Source organism: Copadichromis virginalis, linkage group LG8 (genome assembly GCF_057382275.1).
Source record: "Copadichromis virginalis isolate Kocher_CV1m ecotype Utaka linkage group LG8, C_Virginalis_male_GT1.1, whole genome shotgun sequence".
Classification (NCBI taxonomy): Eukaryota; Metazoa; Chordata; class Actinopteri; order Cichliformes; family Cichlidae; genus Copadichromis; species Copadichromis virginalis.
Window position 1 is genome coordinate 27,676,773 of NC_140625.1, and position 21,160 is coordinate 27,697,932.

The following is a 21,160-nucleotide window of genomic DNA, read 5'->3' on the forward strand; positions in this document are numbered from 1 at the left end:
TGCTAAATCTGCATCCGGACATCTTGTCGCTGTGAATAAGATGAGATGAACTGTTTATTGGATCTTTTTTGTTCTTTTTATCCGAGTGAGGAGCTTAGGAGTTTCAGAGAGGTTTGCTTCCTAACTGGGTATGACAGAATATATATATATATTTTTTAGTGATGTGCAACACTGTTACTGTTGCTGAAATCATTTTTCTGAGCTGTAATTCAGTCCTGAAGAGATGCGTTAATATTTTATCTTGGCTAAGAACAAAAAGCAGTTTTAGTTATCAAATGGTAATCAGATACGCTGGCATGCTTTTTATTTTATTTTAAAAGGACGTCACTCCGCATGTAGTCCATCTTTAATGCAACACGTGTGTGCGTGGTGTTCTTGTATACAGTGATTCATTTCTTTTAAGTTGGCCGCATGCTAAGCCATGTGTGTTTTCCAGCATGGACAGAGCAGGACAGACAGACAAGCACTGTTTCTTAAGGTAAGTGCTGGTTGTCAGACACCCAGACAGGCTCATTTTAACAGGGCATTCATGAGCATATCCCAGGCAGGAGAATTTTAACTCAAGCAGGCATTTCTTTGACTTCAGCTCTTTTATGATTGCATGAGAAGACGGCTGCCACAGACTCGCTCGTGGCCAGTTTGACACGCTTCCTAAACACTTAAATGCTCTAATCCATTTCATGCATGATGCTTTTGTCTTAGTGAAGCTTAGGCTTTCACCTTAGTTTGTTTCATTTTCTAAAAATTAAAAAAAAAAAAAAAATCCTCTTCATCCTTGTCCCCTTCACTCTCAGGTACGCCAGTGGATTGCAGACAGGGTCACTGGGAATTCTTCTCCTGGATCACCCTCAACCTTCTCCTACCCCGGATCCTCAACCACACCTGACTGGTCCACACCACGGCGGGAGAGGTCCTCGCCTCTCCGGGGTCCCCACGGAAAGTTTGTTTCACCTTCCTCTTTCGGTGCCTACAGTTCGTCGTCTTCGCCGCCAGACCAGGGCTCCTCTCAGCGGTCCCGCAGTGAGCGTCACACCGACATGGCAGAGCTGGCTAAACATGTGAGTGAGCATCATTCAGGATGTTCAGCATTTCGTCCACACGTCCGCGGGACAGTCAACCAGTCTGTCTCTCCGTCTGTGTTTTTTAGCAGTCTTTCTGCTTGTCTAGATACAGTTTTATCTAATTATATCTATCGATCTATTATCAATCTCTCTGACTGCTTGTCCTTCTGTTTACCTCTTTCATCTATCTTCAAATTTCCCAATTCAGTTTTTGTTTTTTTGTTTTTCAAACCGGGCTCTGATATTTTTATATAAAATATTTCATCTTTGTAACCGTCCTGCATATGAAAGGTTTTTTTGTTTTGTTTATCATGCTTTACAGTTTTATATTTCTTCCACGTAATCCAAGTAAAATCTTAACTTTTATTTTGCTGTAGGTTGTTTCTTGTCCCTCAGTAAGTGGTGCCAGGCAGAAATCTTATGAATTGTGTATGAATCGCTGCTTCTCAGCCTCTCACTAAATCCTCAAATTGACGAAAGCAGTTGCACATCCGAAGATTATTTGCCTCATGTCCGATGCCTTTTAACAGGCTGCTCCAGGAGTCTGAAATGTAAATAATCAAAACAAATCACTTTGAATGGCACAGCATGCATTTTTTTAACCTTCTGGATTCTTAAAGGAGAGAAAATTGGACCTTTTTTACTAAAAAGACATTTCAGTTTTGTGAATAGACGCAGCTTTTGATCCATTTCCCTATTTAGCTGTCGGGCAGTTAAGTAGTTAATTGTTATTTTATGTCTGCTTTGAGTAATTTAAGAAAAGCTCAGGAGAAATGCAGCACTTTTTAAAAACTCCCCTGACATCCTTTTGACTTTGATGGTATACTTTACATGATTATGCTGGAGCGCTCTGCTGAACAACCTTTAAAAACTGTTGTGTTCAAGTGTTAAATATAAAGAGCTCTGTCCTTTGTACTGTTTACTTGCGTTACTTTTTGGGAACATCACGGTTTTTAAGAAGAAACGTCTCAATCAGCTCCTCCTCTTTTGTGAAGCAAGTGAAGCTCTGCTGATGAAGGTCACTATATGACAAACAGGACAAGGCAACAAAGTGTGTGGATTTGAAAGCAGGAGAAGAAAGATGGAACATCTTGCAGCCTTGTGACTGTGTGAGACAAAGTGTGAGGTGTGTGGAACAGCTTCTCTGCTGCAGTTTGAGTGCTAGGGAGGGATATTGTTATCGAAAATGTTGCACAGGTGCAGCTCTTTTGAAATTAAACAAATATTTTCTCCGACCGATGAGAGCCGTTCACCAGAGTGCCACTATTTTTTTTTTTTTTTTTTTTTTTTGTTACTGAGACAGATAATTATGAAGTAATGAATCCAGAGTGTACCTAAATGAGAGGTGCAAGGAGAACCTTTATTTTTTTAAATGCCAACCCGGAGGCTGGCACCACCATGGTTCCCTCTACACACACCAAGTGGGATTTCTTTTCTGTTTTTGTTTCAAGGTTGTTTTGGTGTTATTGCATAAAACTTTGTTAAAAAAATGTTTTGGTCAATTTGTGAAGATAATCTTCACAAATTGATGCCATTAAGTGAAATCCTATGAGATAAAAGCCACAAACAAACTGCCTTTTGTTCAGCTCTCTTTCCATATAATCTTTCTATTTTCCTTATAATGCCAATATATGGCACTAGTATCTAAAAAGACCTGAAAATGGGGTTCTCAAAGCTTTGATAGACCCATTTCTATCAAGTGAGCCTACATCAAAAGTGGGGACCGCCTCTAACGGTGTGTTCACACCGAACGCGATGGACGCGAATAAAACGCCCCAAACGCCCCTAATTTGACGCGTGTACATTCGCGTCTCAACGCGTGTCCAAGAAAAATCCATCGCGCGTCAAAATATGATATTTTGACGCGCGTGAACCGGAAATGTGGGAGGAATGTGGGAGGGAGTTGTGCCAGACCGGTATCTTTGCAAGATGGCAGCTATCGAGCTAGCGCTTGAAGAGAGAGTCTCCCTTCTCTATGTACTGTGGAGAGCAGAGCAGCAGCGTAAAAGACGTCCTCGCCGTACCTGGGTCCATCAGGTCCTCCAGAGGCATGAGCAGTTTGGTGAGTTTCACCACTTGCTCCAGGAGCTGCGCCTGGATGACGGCCGATTCCAGCGCTATCACCGTCGGCCAGTTTGAGGACCTGCTTTCCCTCGTCGGTCCCAGCATCGCCCGCCTAGACACCAACTACAGACGCTCAATCCCACCTGCAGAGCGCCTGTCCGTCTGCCTGAGGTTAGTAAAACTATTTAATACGGTAGTCCTTTATTGATACCTGTGCTAATATGCTAATCCATCCAGTTATACACTGCTAACATGGATGTGCTATGCTAACAGTGAATGCTGTCGGTGTTTACTGAAAGCAAACTGTGGTACAGAGACGACTGTTTATAATATTTCTAGTGATACTCAGAAGCTCTCATCAAGTCCAGATTTAATTCGATTTATGCTGTTATCAGTGTTTGCGATGATAGCATGGCTGTGGTGTCACATCAATGTATGCGCTCGGTGTTTGCTGATATCAAACTGTAGCATTAGGACCACTGAGTTAACCTTGTAGTGATACTCACTCCTTTTTATTTAGACCTGGTTTAATTCTGGGATAGTTGAATATTTGTATATAATCCCTGCAGCTGTCAGACTCTATAGCAGGGGTCACAGCCTTTATTAAAACAGAGTTAGATAAAACTGTGAACAGTTTGGTTCATCTCTAGTTACATGGTTCTATCTTGATAAGCTGTCTTATCACAGATTAATTTTTTAAAAATATTAATGATTTAAGCAAGGAAAGGGCTACATGTCAACACACAACTCTTTATTTCTATTAATGTCTCACTTCATTCCTACCTGATTGACATGTTTAGGAATTATGAGTGATTGGCTCACTGTAGTTGTGAAAGTTGCTACCAATCAAATTATGATATGTTAAAGTTAAAATAAAACAACTGTTTTAGATATGATCTAATATACATTTTGTAATTATCCTTATAATTACAAAAGGTTTTATGTAAGATTCATGTTTTGTGATTTAAATCTGACATCACAAAAGTATTTTGGAATTTGAATAATGTATTTTGTAACTGCAGTACACATAATACTGATTTTGAACAATTTTGTCCAGGTTCCTTGTCACCGGGGACTCCTTCAGGACCATCGCGTTCAGTTTCAGAGTCGGTGTGTCCACGGTGAGCCAGATCACCCCCAAGGCAGCGACGTCCATCTGGGACTGTCTAGTGGACGACTTCATGGCTGTGCCTTCACCTGGAGACTGGCGGTCCATCACAGAGGGATTCCAGGAGCGCTGGAACTTTCCTCTGTGCTGTGCAGCTCTGGATGGGAAGCACGTCCAGACAAAGGCACCCCATATATCATATAGGAGACACACACATTGATATACACTAAATATTTATTTCATTTCTTTTTTGTGGTGCCCAAATTGATGCACCTGCTTGATTTTGTTTAAACAATTATTGCACACTTTCTGTAAATCCAGTAAACTTCTTTTCACTTCTCAAATATCACTGTGTGAGTCTCCTGTATGATATTTAACTGACATTTTTTTATTGTAACAACCAACAATTTATACAGGAAAATAATGTCTATTAACAAGGTTGCCCAAACTTCTGCATCCCACTGTATCAGTATATTTTGTCATTAGTATAATATGAAATAAATTCTACATGTGTCAAGTCGTGTGCCAACATTTGCTGTGTAGTAGAACTGAGACATTAGTCATTATAAACATTTATTTGAAATAATATTAAAATTCTCAAACAGAAAAACATTAAACATAAATATATAAAATATAAGTATTTACAGAGAGACAGGAATAAAAAGGACCAGCTGCTCTCCAGAGCAGGAACAAGGCTGAGGAGGAAATGCTCCATTGGAGACTGGTGTGGCCTCTTCAGGGACTCCAGGATGGCCAGCTCCACCGCCGATGGACCGTCCTGGGACCCGTCCCTCATCTGCCTCGGAGCCGTCCTCCTCTGTGGGCCTGTAAAACAGCACAAAACACAAAGAAATGAGAAGGCTGCTACTAGATTTTAATTTCAACATTGAAAAAAAAAAAAACCAATAACAGGATATAATCAGATTGGTTGTAGATATTTAGTAAAGGTGATCACAAGGGAATCCCACCGACTAAAAAGGTATCAGTGCTTGCTGTACATATCTGTGGGTGCAGCAGCAGGAGCTCAGGGACTGGGGATGCTCTGCTGCAGAATCAGTTGGTTCTATCAATACAGTATTAAATGTTAACAGGTTGGATATAATAATCGTAGAGTAGACAGTGGTCCCTCATTTATTGCAGGGGTTCTCAGAATAACTAGCCCCTGGTCACAGTTCTCACAATTGATTCTCAATGTGCAAACCTTTGTAGATTGCAAAACGTAAAAGTATTATTATGCCGCGGTTTGTCTTCATCTGCCCGCCACTTTCGTGCGCCTTTTTCCCTCACGGTGCAGGTGTCTATTTCCGAATGAGGCTCATAGTTATGGGTGTTTTTGTGCTGTTTTTTCTATTGGACGCGATGGTTATCAAAACCAAACGTGATAAATTTGGCAAGCGCAGGAGACACGACATGGAGGAGATTTGTCAATCAGGCTGCAGAATGCAATGCTGTACTGTGCAATAAAAAATCAGCGAAAAAGCAAAGCAGTGACGGATGAACAGCGGGACCACTGTGTGCTGTTTATTAATAAACAATAAAATATATTACTAAATGACAACATGCATAAAAGCAGAACGGTATTTGTACGTCAGTGGGAAAATAGCGGTGGCTTGCTAGCTTTTGTGCGGCTTCCCCGGGTCAGTGAAAACTTTCAAAAGAGAAATGAATGAACTTACCAGGTTGCCCGATCTCTTTACATATCTTCCTCCAAGCTCGGTCCTTTTATTCCTGTCTTGGTACTGAAAGCAGCTGGTGTTGTACAGCTCCGAGTTGTTTGCTACCGCATTGATTAGCCTTCCCCTCCATTGAAGTATGAAAGGCTTTGGCTGGATCTGCCCCTTTGACCTAGGTAACAGCCACGTCACCAGGCTCCTGATTGGTTGTCGCGGCGCGATTTGACGCTGGAGTTCAGATTTTTCCAACTCGAGCGGTAGACGCGAAACGCGCGTATGCACAAAATGCAACACAAAAACTCACGCGCGTGGTTTTATTCGCGCGTCAAACGCGCCAGACGCGCTACACTGACGCGCGTTTCACGCGTTTTGGCGTTTTCGCGACGCAAATCTGCTTCCGAATTTTCGCGGGACCCGCAATCGCGCGTCATCGCGCCTTTCCATTGACTTTACATGTAAACCTGACGCTCTATTCGCGTCCATCGCGTTCGGTGTGAACACACCGTAAGAGTCGGAAGAACTAGGAAAAGGTTCCTCCAGTTTGAAAGCACCTTTGACGATGCAGTGTAGCAGGAGATCAGTATTTGGCATTTCTGAATCAGCTAACCCCCACCTTACTGTTTCAGAGCCAGGAGTTTACTGACTTTTTGTTCTTCACTTTGTGCTGCAGGAAGCTGACATCGAGCATCGAACACAGGCACTGAAGCGAGAGGGCTTCTGGTCAATGAAGCGACTCACCCGCCTGACGGAGCCACCGCGGCCAAAGGTTCACTGGGATTACCTGTGTGAGGAGATGCAGTGGCTCTCGGCTGACTTTGCTCAAGAGAGGCGGTGGAAGAGAGGCGTGGCCAGAAAGGTAGGACGTGCAAATCATCACAGAGGTTTGCTTGAAGTTTCACACATTCATGATGCTAAGAACAGGGGTGAAAAGTGCGCTCCTGTATTTTTGATGGTGGATGTTGTATATGTTCTAAATGTGTTCTGTTGATTTGTTGTTAGGTGGTGCGGATGGTGATGCGGCACCATGAGGAGCTGAGGCAAAAGGAAGAAAAAGCAAAGCGGGACGAGCATGCTAAAATCAGACGAGTCGCCTCTTCTATCGCAAAGGAAGTCCGGGCTTTTTGGAGCAGTGTAGAGAAGGTACAGATGATTCCCTGAAACCAAGCAAACAGAACATTCTGCTTCTCTGTTCAGCGCCCGTGTTTGTTCGGGTTTATGACAGAAATAACATCCACTTTTCACATGAAGTGCAGTCCTGCTTCCAAAAACGTGGCAGTGTAATGTTCAAGGCTGTAGCTGAATAAAAACTAAAACGAGGTGGGGATCAGGAGGCTTTGGCGCACAGATTCTGAAACTGCAGGTTTCGTCACTCTCCTACCAAAATTCACTGAACCAGCAGCAAAAGACCAAAACTACACTTTTGAAAAACATCGTAATGAATAAATTCCCTCTTAGTTTTGCTGTTTTGCTTCCACCACGATAAAATTGCACCTCTTGCACAGCTCTATCTCTCAGCGTGCTTTGACGCCAATTTACCATCAAACACCTCTATTTTCGGTATTTTTTTTGTTTGCCTGCTACACACCCAGCTACCATTGTGTACAGTGCTGTCGGCTGCCCCCCTCCAAAAAAATGGCCCCTGACAAGACAGCCTAATTTCTGTTTTTCAGTACTGAAGAAATGTAAACTTTCACACATTATACTAAATTGCAAAATGCTCATCTGTGTCTCCAATAAAACGTTGGCACTACATACAACACGACGCAACACAGTAACTTAACTTAGTAATAAAATGAAGAATAAGTGTAAATAATAAACAAAACAAAAAAAACACTGGACAGTTTGGACACACATTTTAAAAAAAAAACCAAAAAAAAAAAAACCCAAAATAATTTAAATTAAACTGAAAGTGAACCCTTTCATATGAGCAAAACTCGCTCTGAAAGCTGGCTGAAACTGAAAATAAAACTTCAGAACAAACATATACGATAGAAAATGGCACACGAAGTGATTAGTTTTTATTGGGCTCTTCTTTTAACAACACTCTGGGAACCTTTGGAGGATATCAATTACCTCAGTAGGGGAAAACCAACGGGTTTTCTAATCTATGCTCGCTATCTCATGATTTCAGCCGCTCTGCTCGTCCCGTGTCATATTTTCTTTGGTTCAGAACAAGCTTAATATTTTCACTGGTGCGCTTGGGTCAGTTCAGCACCTGGATCCTTTTTCCTGCTGAGCTATTGTCGTTGTAAAAATGCAGAATGTGTTTTGGTATTTTTTGCTAAAATAAGCAAAGCTTTAATTTATAGTAGATGCATCTTTTTGTAAAGTAAGATGTAGTTTGCAAACACTTGGAATAAACTCTTGTGAATCTTCCATCTTTTTCTGGGATGTTCAACCTTGTTAGTTGTGAACTGATCTAGTGCGTGTTTTCTTTAGTATTAAATTTTTTTTTCAGTGTTGTTTTTCTAATTTAAAAACACACACACACACACAAAAAACTTTAATGTGTGTTGCTGACATTATTTTAATGGTCTAATTGTTTGTTTGTTTGTTTGTTGGTTTTTAAAAACCAACAAACAAACAAAAAGACCCCCACAGAGCTCATAATTGCCCTTTAAAAAAAAAAAAAAAAAAAAAAGTTTTTGTTATTTTTGAACTAAATACAGTATGTAAATCTAAGTCATCAAGAATTTCGGTTGAATTTCACCCAGAGTAATCCGACTACACGGCTCTTCTTGATGTTAAAACATGCAGCTTGAAACCTTGAATTGAACTTTTTATATTGTAAACTCAATTAAAATACGAGACCCATTTGAGATTTTATGCCGTTTTACCCAGCATCGCAACTTTTCTGCTTATGTGGGGTTTTTTTGTTTACTTTTTAAAAATCATGTGAAATTCCCAGCTGTTCTCACACGCTGTCTTATTTGTTGAACCTGAAGGTGGTACAGTACAAGCAGCAGTCCAGGCTAGAGGAGAAGCGGAAGAAGGCGTTGGACCTTCAGCTGGACTTCATTGTTGGCCAGACGGAGAAATACTCGGACCTCCTGAGCAAGTCCTTGGCACCCATCAGGCCTGCTGAGACCGTCGTGTCTCCACAGAAATCCCTGCCTAATCCTGTCGAGGAGGATGGTGAGAAGTTTTCCCTTTTAAAGAAAACCTTCTTCTTATCGTTAGTGCTCACTGCCACCATGTCGCAGACAGCTTTCAGAGCTGATTCACTGGTTCAGACTGGGACGTTGTCATAGCTACACACCAGTGAGCGAATCTTCTCAAGCGTTCAGAGGTAAACTGTTTCATAGGAACAAAAGGCGTTCTTCACCGTCAAGGTCGCTACATCTTTGTAAGATTAAACCGCATTTTCTGCGAGCCCTCTCTGGCTGATGCACCTCGGCTTGGTTTAACATGATGAGAAGTCAAACATTTGTCACAGCAGTTACACATTTTTATTTTTTTTGGGGGGGTGGACCACATCCAGAGCGCTGTACCTAATGCTCTTTGGCAACCGTCAGACTTGAGACCCATCAAACCTGTCAGACTTGTCTGCCGCCAGTATTACCGTTGGCAGCTTATTCCTGAAGCACTGAGGTGAGCAGCTTAATCTGAAGCTGTGTTTCAGTCAGAGGAGGAACAGACGTAGCAGTGGTTCTGATCCCACCTTCATTTCATTACCAAATACGGGTTTGTTGGTGCTAAAGTGCGAACACAGTCTGCTTAGCTGTGAAGAAGCTCACAGCACTGAGACCAAAACTTAAATTTTCCTTCTGCCTGTAGCTGAAGCCTTGCAGTAGCTCCAGCTGTGGCTTTTGTGTGTTAAAATCAAAATAGGAGACACAAACCAATAAGTCTTTAGTTAAGAAAGAGAAAAAAAAGGTAGGTAGGTAGGTAGGTAGGTAGGTAGGTAGGAAGGAATAGAGCAACAACAAAACCCCCCCACCAGACACAACAAACTGCTGCTCTTAATCAAGACATGGATTTACATCAGCCTATTCTAGAAACTAAAATAACATGTTATATTTCAAACAGTGTGTGCTTATCATACTTTTGCTGTTTCTTTTATCTGTGACAGATAATCTGAAAGATATCTAATGTATATAAAATGCTGTCAATCATTTTTATGTTTAAAAAAAAAAAGTTCAAATGGCTGCATATTATTTTATTTTATTTTTTTTTTAAAAACCATTTGACACATTTATGCCTCTGTTCAAATTTAGTCTAAATCAAACTTCTGTTTTTTGGATTTATAATACTGAAAGTATTTTCTGCAGACTTGTATTTAGATTAGTTAAACATCTGTTGTGATGTTTTGCATGACTAACAGGCTGAGAGTAGCAATATTTACTGCTGCAGAAGCTTCAAAGCAGAGGAAACTGTATAAGTGGGTATGATACACAAATAAAGCCACTGAAAACAAGTATTCCTGTATGAAATATATTTGCTTGAGGGTTTTAAAAAAAAAAAAAAAAAAAAGTAAAATCCTTGTTTCAGTTTGCAAAATGCTTGGACTGCGTGGTTCCCATTCATCAACTATCCTCACAGACCATCTGTAAAATGCAAATAATCCATAAAAACTTCTTTTAAAAAGTATATTTAAGCGTATATGAGAGGAAATTCAGTCTTTTTCAGTGTGTATGTTTGAGATGGTGTTTTTTTTTTTCTCTTTTTGACTTTGCAGTTTGTCTAACTGTGTTCTTCAGAATAAAGTCTTTTTCCAATACCAAACCCTTTGTTTTCATGCAGACAGAGACTTTGAACCTCCCTGTGAAGAGGAGGATGATGAAGAGACCATAGAGGTGGAGGAGCAGCAGGAGGGCAATGATGCTGAGAGCCACCGGAGGGAGATTGAACTGCTGAAGGAAGAGGGCATGCTGCCACTGGACCAGCTGCTCAGCAGCCTCAATCTGCCTCAGGTAGGTCCACAAACCAGAGGGCAGTGATTGTTTTCTGAAAAGAACAAAAGTACTGCAACCATCCAGAAACAGACCAACTTCACAGATGTCCTCAATTTAACTTGGTTATCTAAATTTGTGGTTTAAATATTTATATCTGAAAAGTTGAACAGCCTACAACTTGAGCTACTTTGTATTAGAGATGGACCGATCCGATATTACGTATTGGTCCGATACTGACCTAAATTACTGGATCGGATATCGGAGAGAAATAAAACATGTGATCCAATCCGAAGTATCACAAAATCACCTCACAAAATGCGCTACTTGGCATAACCCAGCTCAGTGCATCGTATCAGTATGTGTCACGTGATAGAGCGGCTGTTGTCTGCGAGACCTGTCGGTGGTCTGGTGGAGCATGTGGAGCCTCGCTACATGCTTCCAAACCGCGGCATTTCATCTCAGAGAAAACTATCCCAGAGAAGTAAAGCAAGTGTGTAAGTGCATCTCTGAATGTTTGCATAGTATTTCCATGTTAAGCTTAACAACTGATATATTGAGCCATAGCTGGACTGACCATCGGAGTTCCATATTGAGGCGAAAAGGAAGCAATTTGTCCATTACTTCAGCTACAATGGGGGAAAAAAAAAAGGGCACAAAGCTGGAGTTATTCTGTCTTTGCTGCACAGCTGCCTCTTCTCTCATTCTCTCCCCCTCCCTCCCCTGTTGCTACTTCAATCATGAAACTGATCAATGATCAGCTGGTTGGCTTTTCTGTCGCAAGTCCCGTCTCTCTTGTTTGTTTATCGCCCACCGTTTGGATATGTGGTGAGAGGGAAACATAAAAATTAATCCAGGAGATGTTCTTACTGAATCATCAGCTGAACAGTGATGGACAAACAGGATTACCTTTTATGTGAATGAGTTGAAGGGAAGTTATGAACTGTTTCTGAGAGACAAATAACACCAGGATCCTTTTCTACGTAGCTGACAGCTGGTAACTTTGCAGGGGCGGATCTAGCAAAGTTTTGCTAGGGGGCCAGGTAGGGCATTAACAGGGAAAGGGTGGGCACAAAAATACTTTTGTTTGTTATTTCATTTAAAATGACTAACTTTTAATAAATAATTATCTGAATCTTACAACCAAAGTGGTCATCTGATTAAATGTATAGAAATCCATTATTGTATATAGTAACTGTTAAGTCTAATATACAGTGGGGCAAAAAAGTATTTAGTCAGCCACCGATTGTGCAAGTTCCCCCACTTAAAATGATGACAGAGGTCAGTAATTTGCACCAGAGGTACACTTCAACTGTGAGAGACAGAATGTGAAAAAAAAATCCATGAATCCACATGGTAGGATTTGTAAAGAATTTATTCGTAAATTAGGGTGGAAAATAAGTATTTGGTCACCTCAAACAAGGAAAATCTCTGGCTCTCACAGACCTGTAACGTCTTCTGTAAGAAGCTTTTCTGTCCCCCACTCGTTACCTGTATGAATGGCACCTGTTCGAACTCATCATCTGTATCATCTGTATCTGTATAACTCCAAACTCCGCCATGGCCAAGACCAAAGAGCTTTCGAAGGACACCAGGAAAAGTATTGTAGACCTGCACCAGACTGGGAAGAGTGAATCTACAATAGACAAGCAGCTTGGTGTGAAAAAATCAACTGTGGGAGCAATCATCAGAAAATGGAAGACATACAAGACCACTGATAATCTCCCTCGATCTGGAGCTCCACGCAAGATCTCATCCCGTGGGGTCAAAATGATCATGAGAACGGTGAGCAAAGATCCCAGAACCACACGGGGGGACCTGGTGAATGACCTGCAGAGAGCTGGGACCAAAGTAACAAAGGTCACCATCAGTAACACACTACAACGGCAGGGAATCAAATCCCGCAGTGCCAGACGTGTTCCGCTGCTGAAGCCAGTGCATGTCCAGGCCCGTCTGAAGTTTGCCAGAGAGCACATGGATGATACAGCAGAGGATTGGGAGAATGTCATGTGGTCAGATGAAACCAAAGTAGAACTTTTTGGTATAAACTCAACTTGTCGTGTTTGGAGGAAGAAGAATACTGAGTTGCATCCCAAGAACACCATACCTACTGTGAAGCATGGGGGTGGAAACATCATGCTATGGGGCTGTTTTTCTGCCAAGGGGACAGGACGACTGATCCGTGTTAAGGACAGAATGAATGGGGCCATGTATCGTGAGATTCTGAGCCAAAACCTCCTTCCATCAGTGAGAACTTTGAAGATGAAACGAGGCTGGGTCTTCCAACATGACAATGATCCAAAACACACCGCCCGGGCAACAAAGGAGTGGCTCCGTAAGAAGCATTTGAAAGTCCTGGAGTGGCCTAGCCAGTCTCCAGACCTCAACCCATAGAAAATCTGTGGCGGGAGTTGAAGGTCCGTGTTGCTCGGCGACAGCCCCAAAACATCACTGCTCTCGAGAAGATCTGCATGGAGGAATGGGCCAAAATACCAGCTACTGTGTGTGCAAACCTGGTAAAGACCTATAGTAAACGTTTGACCTCTGTTATTGCCAACAAAGGTTATGTTACAAAGTATTGAGTTGTATTTTTGTTATTGACCAAATACTTATTTTCCACCCTAATTTACGAATAAATTCTTTACAAATCCTACCATGTGGATTCATGGATTTTTTTTTTTTTTTTCACATTCTGTCTCTCACAGTTGAAGTGTACCTCTGGTGCAAATTACTGACCTCTGTCATCATTTTAGGTGGGGGAACTTGCACAATCGGTGGCTGACTAAATACTTTTTTGCCCCACTGTACACCCTAGTAAGCTATAGTACTTTTTCCTTTGGGAAGGTACCATCTGTGCAGTCTGCAATTCTGTTGAAGAAAGATGTTCAATCTATTTAATTATTGTAGAAAAATAATTGATTTCTGTGCATTTGTTTTTACACGTGCATTAAATTAAAGTTGATTAAGCATTGTGAGGTGGGGGGTGGTTCCCTAATATTTTTGCTGGGAGTTGGCAACCCTATTTGTTAGGTTGTTTAATATTTCTGCTAAGTGCTCTTTAAGATACCAGAATAGGGATGATGGTGGAGGTTTAAGTTTATTAGATTGATCAGTTTTGCTGAACTATAAATTATTTTGGGTGCAGTGTATTTTTTGCATACAAGTATAACAGAATAGCTTTAGTGTTTTGTTTTTTAAAACTTGAGTATGAACTTATACAAAATGTAGCAAGATATTTATAAAAAAAACTGTCTTATTGATTACAAAATACGCTATATCGGATTCATATCGGTATCGGCAGATATCCAAATGTATGATATCGGACATAAAGTGGTATCGTGCCATCTCTACTTTGTATATGTTTTGTTCACATTTGAGTAAAAATGAGCTATTAATAGTTCCAGTTTTTAATCTGTTAGTGGATATACAGACAACTACTAAACAACTAGACTGATTTGAAAAAGACAAACGTTTTAAGAAGTTTCCATGGTTTCCAAGCAAACTTGTGAGTAGCTAATGATGGACCGAGAATAATGATCTACTATGATGATCTTCTCTTTATGTAAAAATGACACTGAATCTTAAGCATACTGTAAGTTAATTTGATTCAGTGTTGGTACAAATTCAGGCAGTTTGGAAACTTTTCCTCCACAAACAGCTGAAATTATGGACCACGTAAAAAGTGAGCTGAGTCAAAGTATAGCACCTGAGTTTCTGCTGTTGTTTAAAGACCTGCCACTTTTATTTTGAGCTGCATCCCATTGTTGGATCTAAAGAGTCATTAAATAAAAATAAAAAAGTAACAGTTGAGATTCAGTGTTTCTCACGTGGGTGATTAATGCAGGTGGACAGCCTTCTCTGTTTTATTTTGAAAGTTCCTGTCCCGTTTTTCCGGACATCCTTAAACTCCACTTTCTTGGACTACAGCTGCCAGCAATAGTCTTCCTCCTGCTCCGCTGAGTACCCGCAGTAGGTGGAGAGGAGGTTCAAGGACTACGGTTACCTGCTGCAGTCTGAGACTTTGGACTTGGAATATTTGTAGGAGAGCAGCTGATCATATTGCTCTCTTACGTGTCACAAACTGCTTGGCCAGTTCAGTATTTTCAGAAAGGAAACGTGAATTAAATGATTGAATTCATTTAAGAAAGATTCGAAACAGTTGGTAAACACTGACATTATCACCCACATAAACAAGCTGGTGAGCTGTAGCTGTGCATTTGATTTAACAGTAATGTGTTGTATAATTATTCATCTTCATTTTCACTTCAAATTAATTCCAGATGCTGTCATCTCACTGAGGACTTATTGAGCTTTATTATTTGTTTTTATAACTCATACAAGTCTAATTATGGGATGATTATACCTGAGTAAACACGCTGACACCTCTGTTAAAACGAGGTTAGCTGATAATGTGCAAAAGCTGAAGAAAAGCACATGTTTTTAATACTGACCACAGATTTCATGTATCACTGAATCACGGTGTTACGCAGGACCAGGGCTCGGACGAAGAATGCTCTGATGAAACGTCTTCATCAGAGGCGGGGGAGGAAGAAGACGGGGAATTCACTGCCAACGAAGAGGATGGTGAGATTGCTCCCAATATAACCTCCATAAAAACAGAATGAGACCGTTTACTGGATTTTTTTTTTCTGCTCATTTTTTGTTTATCCAAGTTCATTTTTAATTGTCAAGAATTTGTTTTTCTTCTTCTGTGTTCACAGCTGAGGATGAGGAGGACACGATAGCAGCTCAGGAGAAGGTGGAAGGAAATGTAGATCATGCAGAGGAACTCGATGATTTAGCCAAAGAGGGTGAGGGCTTTATTTTCTACTGGAAGTGGTGCTAATTCATTGCATTGACCTGAGGTTTTATGAAGTGTTTGAAGAGCTTTCTGTCTCTTTAAAGAGGAAAGCAAGCTTGATGACACCTCTGCATTGCTGCTCTCTTTCTGCCTTTTTTAAAATTCTGTACATATGAATGAAATTTCATTCATTACTAGCTGCTCCCTGGTCTAAAATAAGAGGCTGCAGACCGGATCCTTGACGTGTCTCTACTTCCCTTCCAGGCGATATGAGCATGGAGGAGTTGCTGGAGAAGTACAAAGGAGCGTATGCCTCAGACTTTGAGGTCCCGTCTGCTTCTGGCTCTAAAGCGAGCTCTGATTCGGAGGTGTCTGGGGATGAGGAGGTGGAGACTGAAGAAGATGAGAGTGATGTGGAAAGTAACACTTCTTCCTCAGGTATTAAACTGCTCATAAAGACCCAAAATAAACTGTTTATCTCCCTCCACTCTGAGCAGAAGCTTTCAGAAAATGTTTTCCTTCTTACGTCTGTTTCAAGTTTGTTTTGCTGCTTTAATTTATTATTAATTCATTAATCATTTCAAATGTTCTCCTCTCAGATTCACCAGGCGACAGTGCTGAAGATGAGGAGAGCGAGAAGGATGAGGAAGAGAGTGAGGAGGAAGACGAAGAGGAGTGTGGAGATGAAGGGATGGAGGTTTTGCTGAAGGAGGGAGACAGCAGCCCGTCTTCCTCTGGCTCGCGGCCAAAGAAGGAGATCAGTCACATTGCTGCTACTGCAGAGAGCCTGCAGCCCAAAGGCTACACTTTAGCTACCACAAAGGTCAGTCTTTAAATATTAAAAATGTATATTTCAGTCATTTTATCAGATGGAGGAAAAGTGTAGATTAAACTCTTCTGCAGATCTGAGTCACAGTTGTTTCAACTTTCTCTACAACTTAAGGTCAAGACCCCCATTCCATTTCTGCTTCATGGCACATTACGAGAGTATCAGCACATCGGTCTCGACTGGTTGGTCACCATGTATGAGAAAAAGCTAAACGGCATTTTGGCTGATGAGATGGGCCTCGGCAAGACGATCCAGACTATTGCTCTGCTGGCTCACCTCGCCTGTGAGAAAGGTAACAGACTGCGGCTTCTTATATGTACAGAGTTACAAAACTTTGGTTGTTGGAGTGTTATTTGTGATTAATACACTGTCCTGTTTCATTTGGTGTTATTAGGTAACTGGGGCCCTCACCTCATCATCGTCCCCACCAGCGTAATGTTAAACTGGGAGATGGAGCTGAAGCGCTGGTGTCCAGGGTTTAAAATCCTTACGTATTTTGGCAGTCAAAAGGAGAGAAAGTTAAAGAGACAGGTACTCAGTTTGCTGGTTCTGCAGGCGGCTCATTTTCCTTTGTTAGATGAGTGTGATGTGCTGCTTTGTCTGCTCTCATTTACTTTTAGTCTCTCCCTCCTGGCTTTACTGCTGTCATCTGTGATATACTGCAGATTGTTCTTGTCAGTCTTTAACTCCCCGTGTTACTTATCTGCTGAGTCGTCTTGTTTATCAATTGTTTGTTCTTAGTTTGCCTGCTGCTTGACTTACTCTTAATAATTTTGTTTCTCCTTACATACTGCTGTCTTAATTTTGACTGTGGCTTATTTACAGTGATGTAGATTAGTGTGTATCCCAGGAAAAACAGAGGCACTGATCCAGCTTTTATTTATTTATATATATATATATATATTTTTTTTTTTTTTAACTCAAAAGTACAGTTTTTAAATTTAATGTTGCTGAAACAAAAGTAATTTAAAAAAAAAAAAAAAAAAATCTCAGGGCTCTCAAAATTTCAAAATCCCTGGTAGCTCTTCGGGCTGGGACTCTTCAGTTTTTGGTAGCCCAAAATAAATGTAAGTAGCCTGAATAAAAAAGAGAGCAATTTTTTGATTGATGTTTTGTTTCCTGTTTTGTTTCCTTTACAATATTATACATTAAAGTATAATATTGTAAAGGAAACAAAACATTAATCAAAAAATTGTTGAAAAACAAATTACAACATTGTATAAAAATTACAATCATCAACTCAAATACTTGGTTCTAATTGAACAGAAATTTCTATGAACTTGTAAGAACTGTGTAGGACATGAATCAGTCTGTGTCAGATCCTGAATTTGAAATTTCCACTGAAGTCACGGGTAAGAGACAAGTGGAACCAAGATTGAGGCCATTTGCTTTTTGACGTTTGCAAAGACTGCTAAATTTTGCCAGTGGTAGTTCACTCTTTGCAACATAGTACGTTGTTCTAAACAGATTTTTTTAGGTTTATTTTTAGTATGTTATTTGCAATTGGTGTTTGTTCTGGGAAAGATATTGCAGACTGAGCAATAATGCATTTCTCATGGGTTCTAATGGGGGCCTTTCTTAAAATGACTGGTCCCAGTAACAAAGGCGCTTGTCGACTCAGAAATCGAGAGAAAACCAACAACACACCCGGCAGAACATGTGCGCATTCGCTGACAAAATAAAAGACGCGCACCAGATAAGAAGTTGCAACGCGCGTTTGCGTCCATATAAAAAGCACTGTTTTTGTCCGCTAGAGTGGGATTTTCACGGCACATTCCGCACCACATCTCTGTGCGTTCATCATTTGTTTGAAGCCAGCTCACCTCCTGCAACCACTTTTCCGAGAATACGTGCTTCTTTTGTGGTTCGGACTCCTGACATTTGTTTGGAGGTGGAGGAACACCAAAGTAATTGCTTAAAGGAGCTTCTTTGACATCTTTAAGAGTTCTAAACAGATGTCTGTCCTCCTCCAGAAAATCTTATGTATGCAAACACGCGTTGCAACTTCATATCTTGTGCGCGTTTTTTTTTTTGTTGTTTTTTTTGTGACAGCGAATGCGCACCTGCGGACCACTTATGTGCATCCCCGGTTATATAGCTCGTCATATTAAAGCCACAGAAATTCTTTTGTCCATGAAACCATAAAGCTGCACTTTCTTTTTGCCTTATAGTCTGATTTGTCATAACTTCTCCGTTTTGTGGTAAACTTTTCTTTGGCTGTCACTTCTTCACCCTGACCTGTCTTATTTGGCTCAGCAGAACTAAAATATATATCCTGCTGCTTTTACTTACACACACACACACACACACACACACACACACACACACACACACACACACACACACACACACACACACACACAACGGTCAGCGATTCTCTGCGCGATCAACCTCTCATATGTTTAAGCTTGCTGCGGGAGATTTCACTTGTCATGTTTGCATAGTAAGATAACGATTGATAATACCATGTCAGAGGAATTGGTGCGCAAATTATCATCACTCACCAATCAGTGCTGTTGCTCTCTATGCACAGTTCGCGCGATTGCAAAGTGAAAGCAAAAAACAAGCGCAATTTCAAACGCGATTTCAATATGTCACATATTGACAGTGGCTCACCGAAGCCAATGACATAATTACCCAGCTACATTTCCGAAAGAATGCAAAAGCATTGACATATATTTTTCCTTCCTACAATGTCGCTAGCCCCGGGATGTCAAGCAGGCGATTTTGCAAGCCCTGTATCTGATTGAGGAATCACTCATCTTTGGAAAAGAGAGTTTATTACAGAGAAATGGCTCTTTCCAAAATAAAAGCTATACTATACGCTTCTTCTGGGCTATATTCTCAGCAGCATATTGTAGCGGGTCAGGGCTGTTCCGGGTTCTGTTTGTACAGTTATGTTTTGTTTATGTTGCCATAGTAACGGGTGACGCCCTCTCGCTACGACGGTTTGTCCTTCCGGGGTCAGAGGGCGCCCTGTGTGTTGTTGTTGTTGCTGTGCGGTTGCCGCGATGAGCAGTTAGCTAGCGGCAGTGTTCTTCTGCAGATGTAATAAACGGCTGTGCTCCCTGGCTAGCTCACGGGAAGCAAGACCAAACGACACCTCCGTCTCCTCCTTGTCTGAGCTCGCCACAATATTAAACATATCAGGTCCCCATAAGGAGAATCATGTGCTAACGGCTGTCTAAATGACTCGGCTAAAGTTAGTAGCATGCTTGTTTTTTTTTTTTGTCTGCTTCCACTTGTCTTTGCACTAGGATGATGTCGGCGTAAATGTGCAGTCATATTCGTTGTGTTCCCACTAGTGCTGTCAGCGTTAATCTCGTTGAAATGTCGTTAACGCCACAACACGGCAAATCTCCATTAACGAGCTACCCTTGATCGCCCCGTGCATGGGGCTAGACGGCCAACACGTTAACGAGCTAACTGCGCTAACACACTAGTCCCCACCCATGTAATTGAGGATTGCGTGGCACATCCAACATACTGTTTTACTTTAGGCCATGACGCGCTTACCTTCAGGGTCATACCTCACATGAAAACCAAAATAATTCCAAACGCCAGATCTGAATGAGGGTGGGGGAGGTTCAATTTGCCATGTTGCAAGGAGAGCTTAACTTCTGTCTCGCTAGCTTGCCCTGCGCTCTTCCTTCTGACGATGCTGTCTGTGTTGAACGCTCAGTGGATCTGCGCTCGACAGTGCAGCCTAGGCGGAGTAGTCGAACGCAGATTCACTGAGCGCTCAACACAGACAGCATCGTCAGAAGGAAAGTTGATAAAATAAATTACAAATTTTGTATTGTTCGATTCATATGCCTACCGAACCGAAAGCACTGTATCGTTGCACCCCCCCCCCCCCCCAAAAAAAATATATATATATGTATATATATGTGTGTGTGTGTATGTGTATGTATATATATATATATATATATATATATATATATATATATATATATATATATATATATATAATTTTTTTTTTTTTTTTTTTTTTTTTAAGTTTGGATATCTGGGGTTTGGGGTTTCTGCTGATACGAGCACTGATCTGATACCAGTCTTAAATTAATAAGCTGGGTTTCTCTTTGTGAGAAAGAGATTCGGCAATCGCTCTTTTATGTGAAGGACAACATTATGCTTGCCTCAGTCAGGTTTCAGAGCAGCCAAAACATGAAAAACAACCTAGCACAGGGGTAGGCAACTCCAAACCTCGAGTGCTGGTGTCCTGCAGGTTTTAGATTTCACCCTGTGTCAACAGACCTGAATCAAATGATTAGTTCATTACCAGGCCTCTGGAGAACTTCAAGATATGTTGGGGAGGTCATTTAGCCATTTGAATAGGCTGTGTTGGATCAAGGACACATCTAAAACCTGCAGGACACCAGCACTCGACGCCTGGAGTTGCCTACCCCTGACCTAGCACAATAAAGTAAATCTCTAAATCAACCAAAATCTAACTAGAATCCAATAAGGAGTTTAATGAGGAAATCCAACAGAAGATTCAGGGATTCCTAACTTTAAAAACCAAAATGTAATAAATTAAAATGTCAAATAATCTAAATTTACTGGAGTGGTTTTAATTAGTAAAATAATCCAGGGTGGGACCATTAGTAACATGGTCCTCCTAAAATCCAAAGACAGACATGCTAATTGTTGATTCTAAATTGGTCGTAGATGAGGATGTAAGCATAAATGTCCTGTCATAGACTGCTGACCTGTTCAGGTTTTTCTCTAC

At 41.0% G+C, this 21,160-nt stretch overlaps 2 protein-coding genes and 1 long non-coding RNA gene across 5 annotated transcripts in view; 2 read left to right on the plus strand and 1 right to left on the minus strand.

The window, feature by feature from the left end:
- srcap (Snf2-related CREBBP activator protein) overlaps nt 1-21,160 on the plus strand; it is a 43,922-nt gene that overhangs the window by 4,389 nt on the left and 18,373 nt on the right. For 2 of the 3 annotated variants that reach the window (XM_085466895.1, XM_085466896.1), the window contains 12 exons: nt 437-478; nt 795-1,058; nt 6,577-6,762; nt 6,906-7,046; nt 8,852-9,041; nt 10,650-10,819; nt 15,289-15,382; nt 15,520-15,609; nt 15,864-16,037; nt 16,199-16,422; nt 16,543-16,720; nt 16,823-16,959. In XM_085466895.1, the coding sequence (XP_085323021.1) occupies nt 437-478; nt 795-1,058; nt 6,577-6,762; nt 6,906-7,046; nt 8,852-9,041; nt 10,650-10,819; nt 15,289-15,382; nt 15,520-15,609; nt 15,864-16,037; nt 16,199-16,422; nt 16,543-16,720; nt 16,823-16,959 (1,890 nt within the window). The remainder of the gene's footprint in view (nt 1-436; nt 479-794; nt 1,059-6,576; nt 6,763-6,905; nt 7,047-8,851; nt 9,042-10,649; nt 10,820-15,288; nt 15,383-15,519; nt 15,610-15,863; nt 16,038-16,198; nt 16,423-16,542; nt 16,721-16,822; nt 16,960-21,160) is intronic. The other variant, XM_085466894.1, reaches the window with a different exon arrangement.
- Nucleotides 2,936-4,709, plus strand: LOC146703607 (uncharacterized). Its single transcript, XM_085466899.1, has 2 exons — nt 2,936-3,296; nt 4,183-4,709. The coding sequence occupies exons 1-2, from the start codon at nt 3,037-3,039 to the stop codon at nt 4,451-4,453; spliced, it is 531 nt and encodes a 176-aa protein (XP_085323025.1). The 5' UTR covers nt 2,936-3,036; the 3' UTR covers nt 4,454-4,709.
- LOC146703608 (uncharacterized) lies at nt 4,794-6,409 on the minus strand. The gene is made up of 2 exons (XR_014922036.1): nt 5,910-6,409; nt 4,794-5,058 (listed from the first exon to the last, which is right to left on the minus strand). It is a non-coding gene; the product is annotated as an uncharacterized LOC146703608 (long non-coding RNA).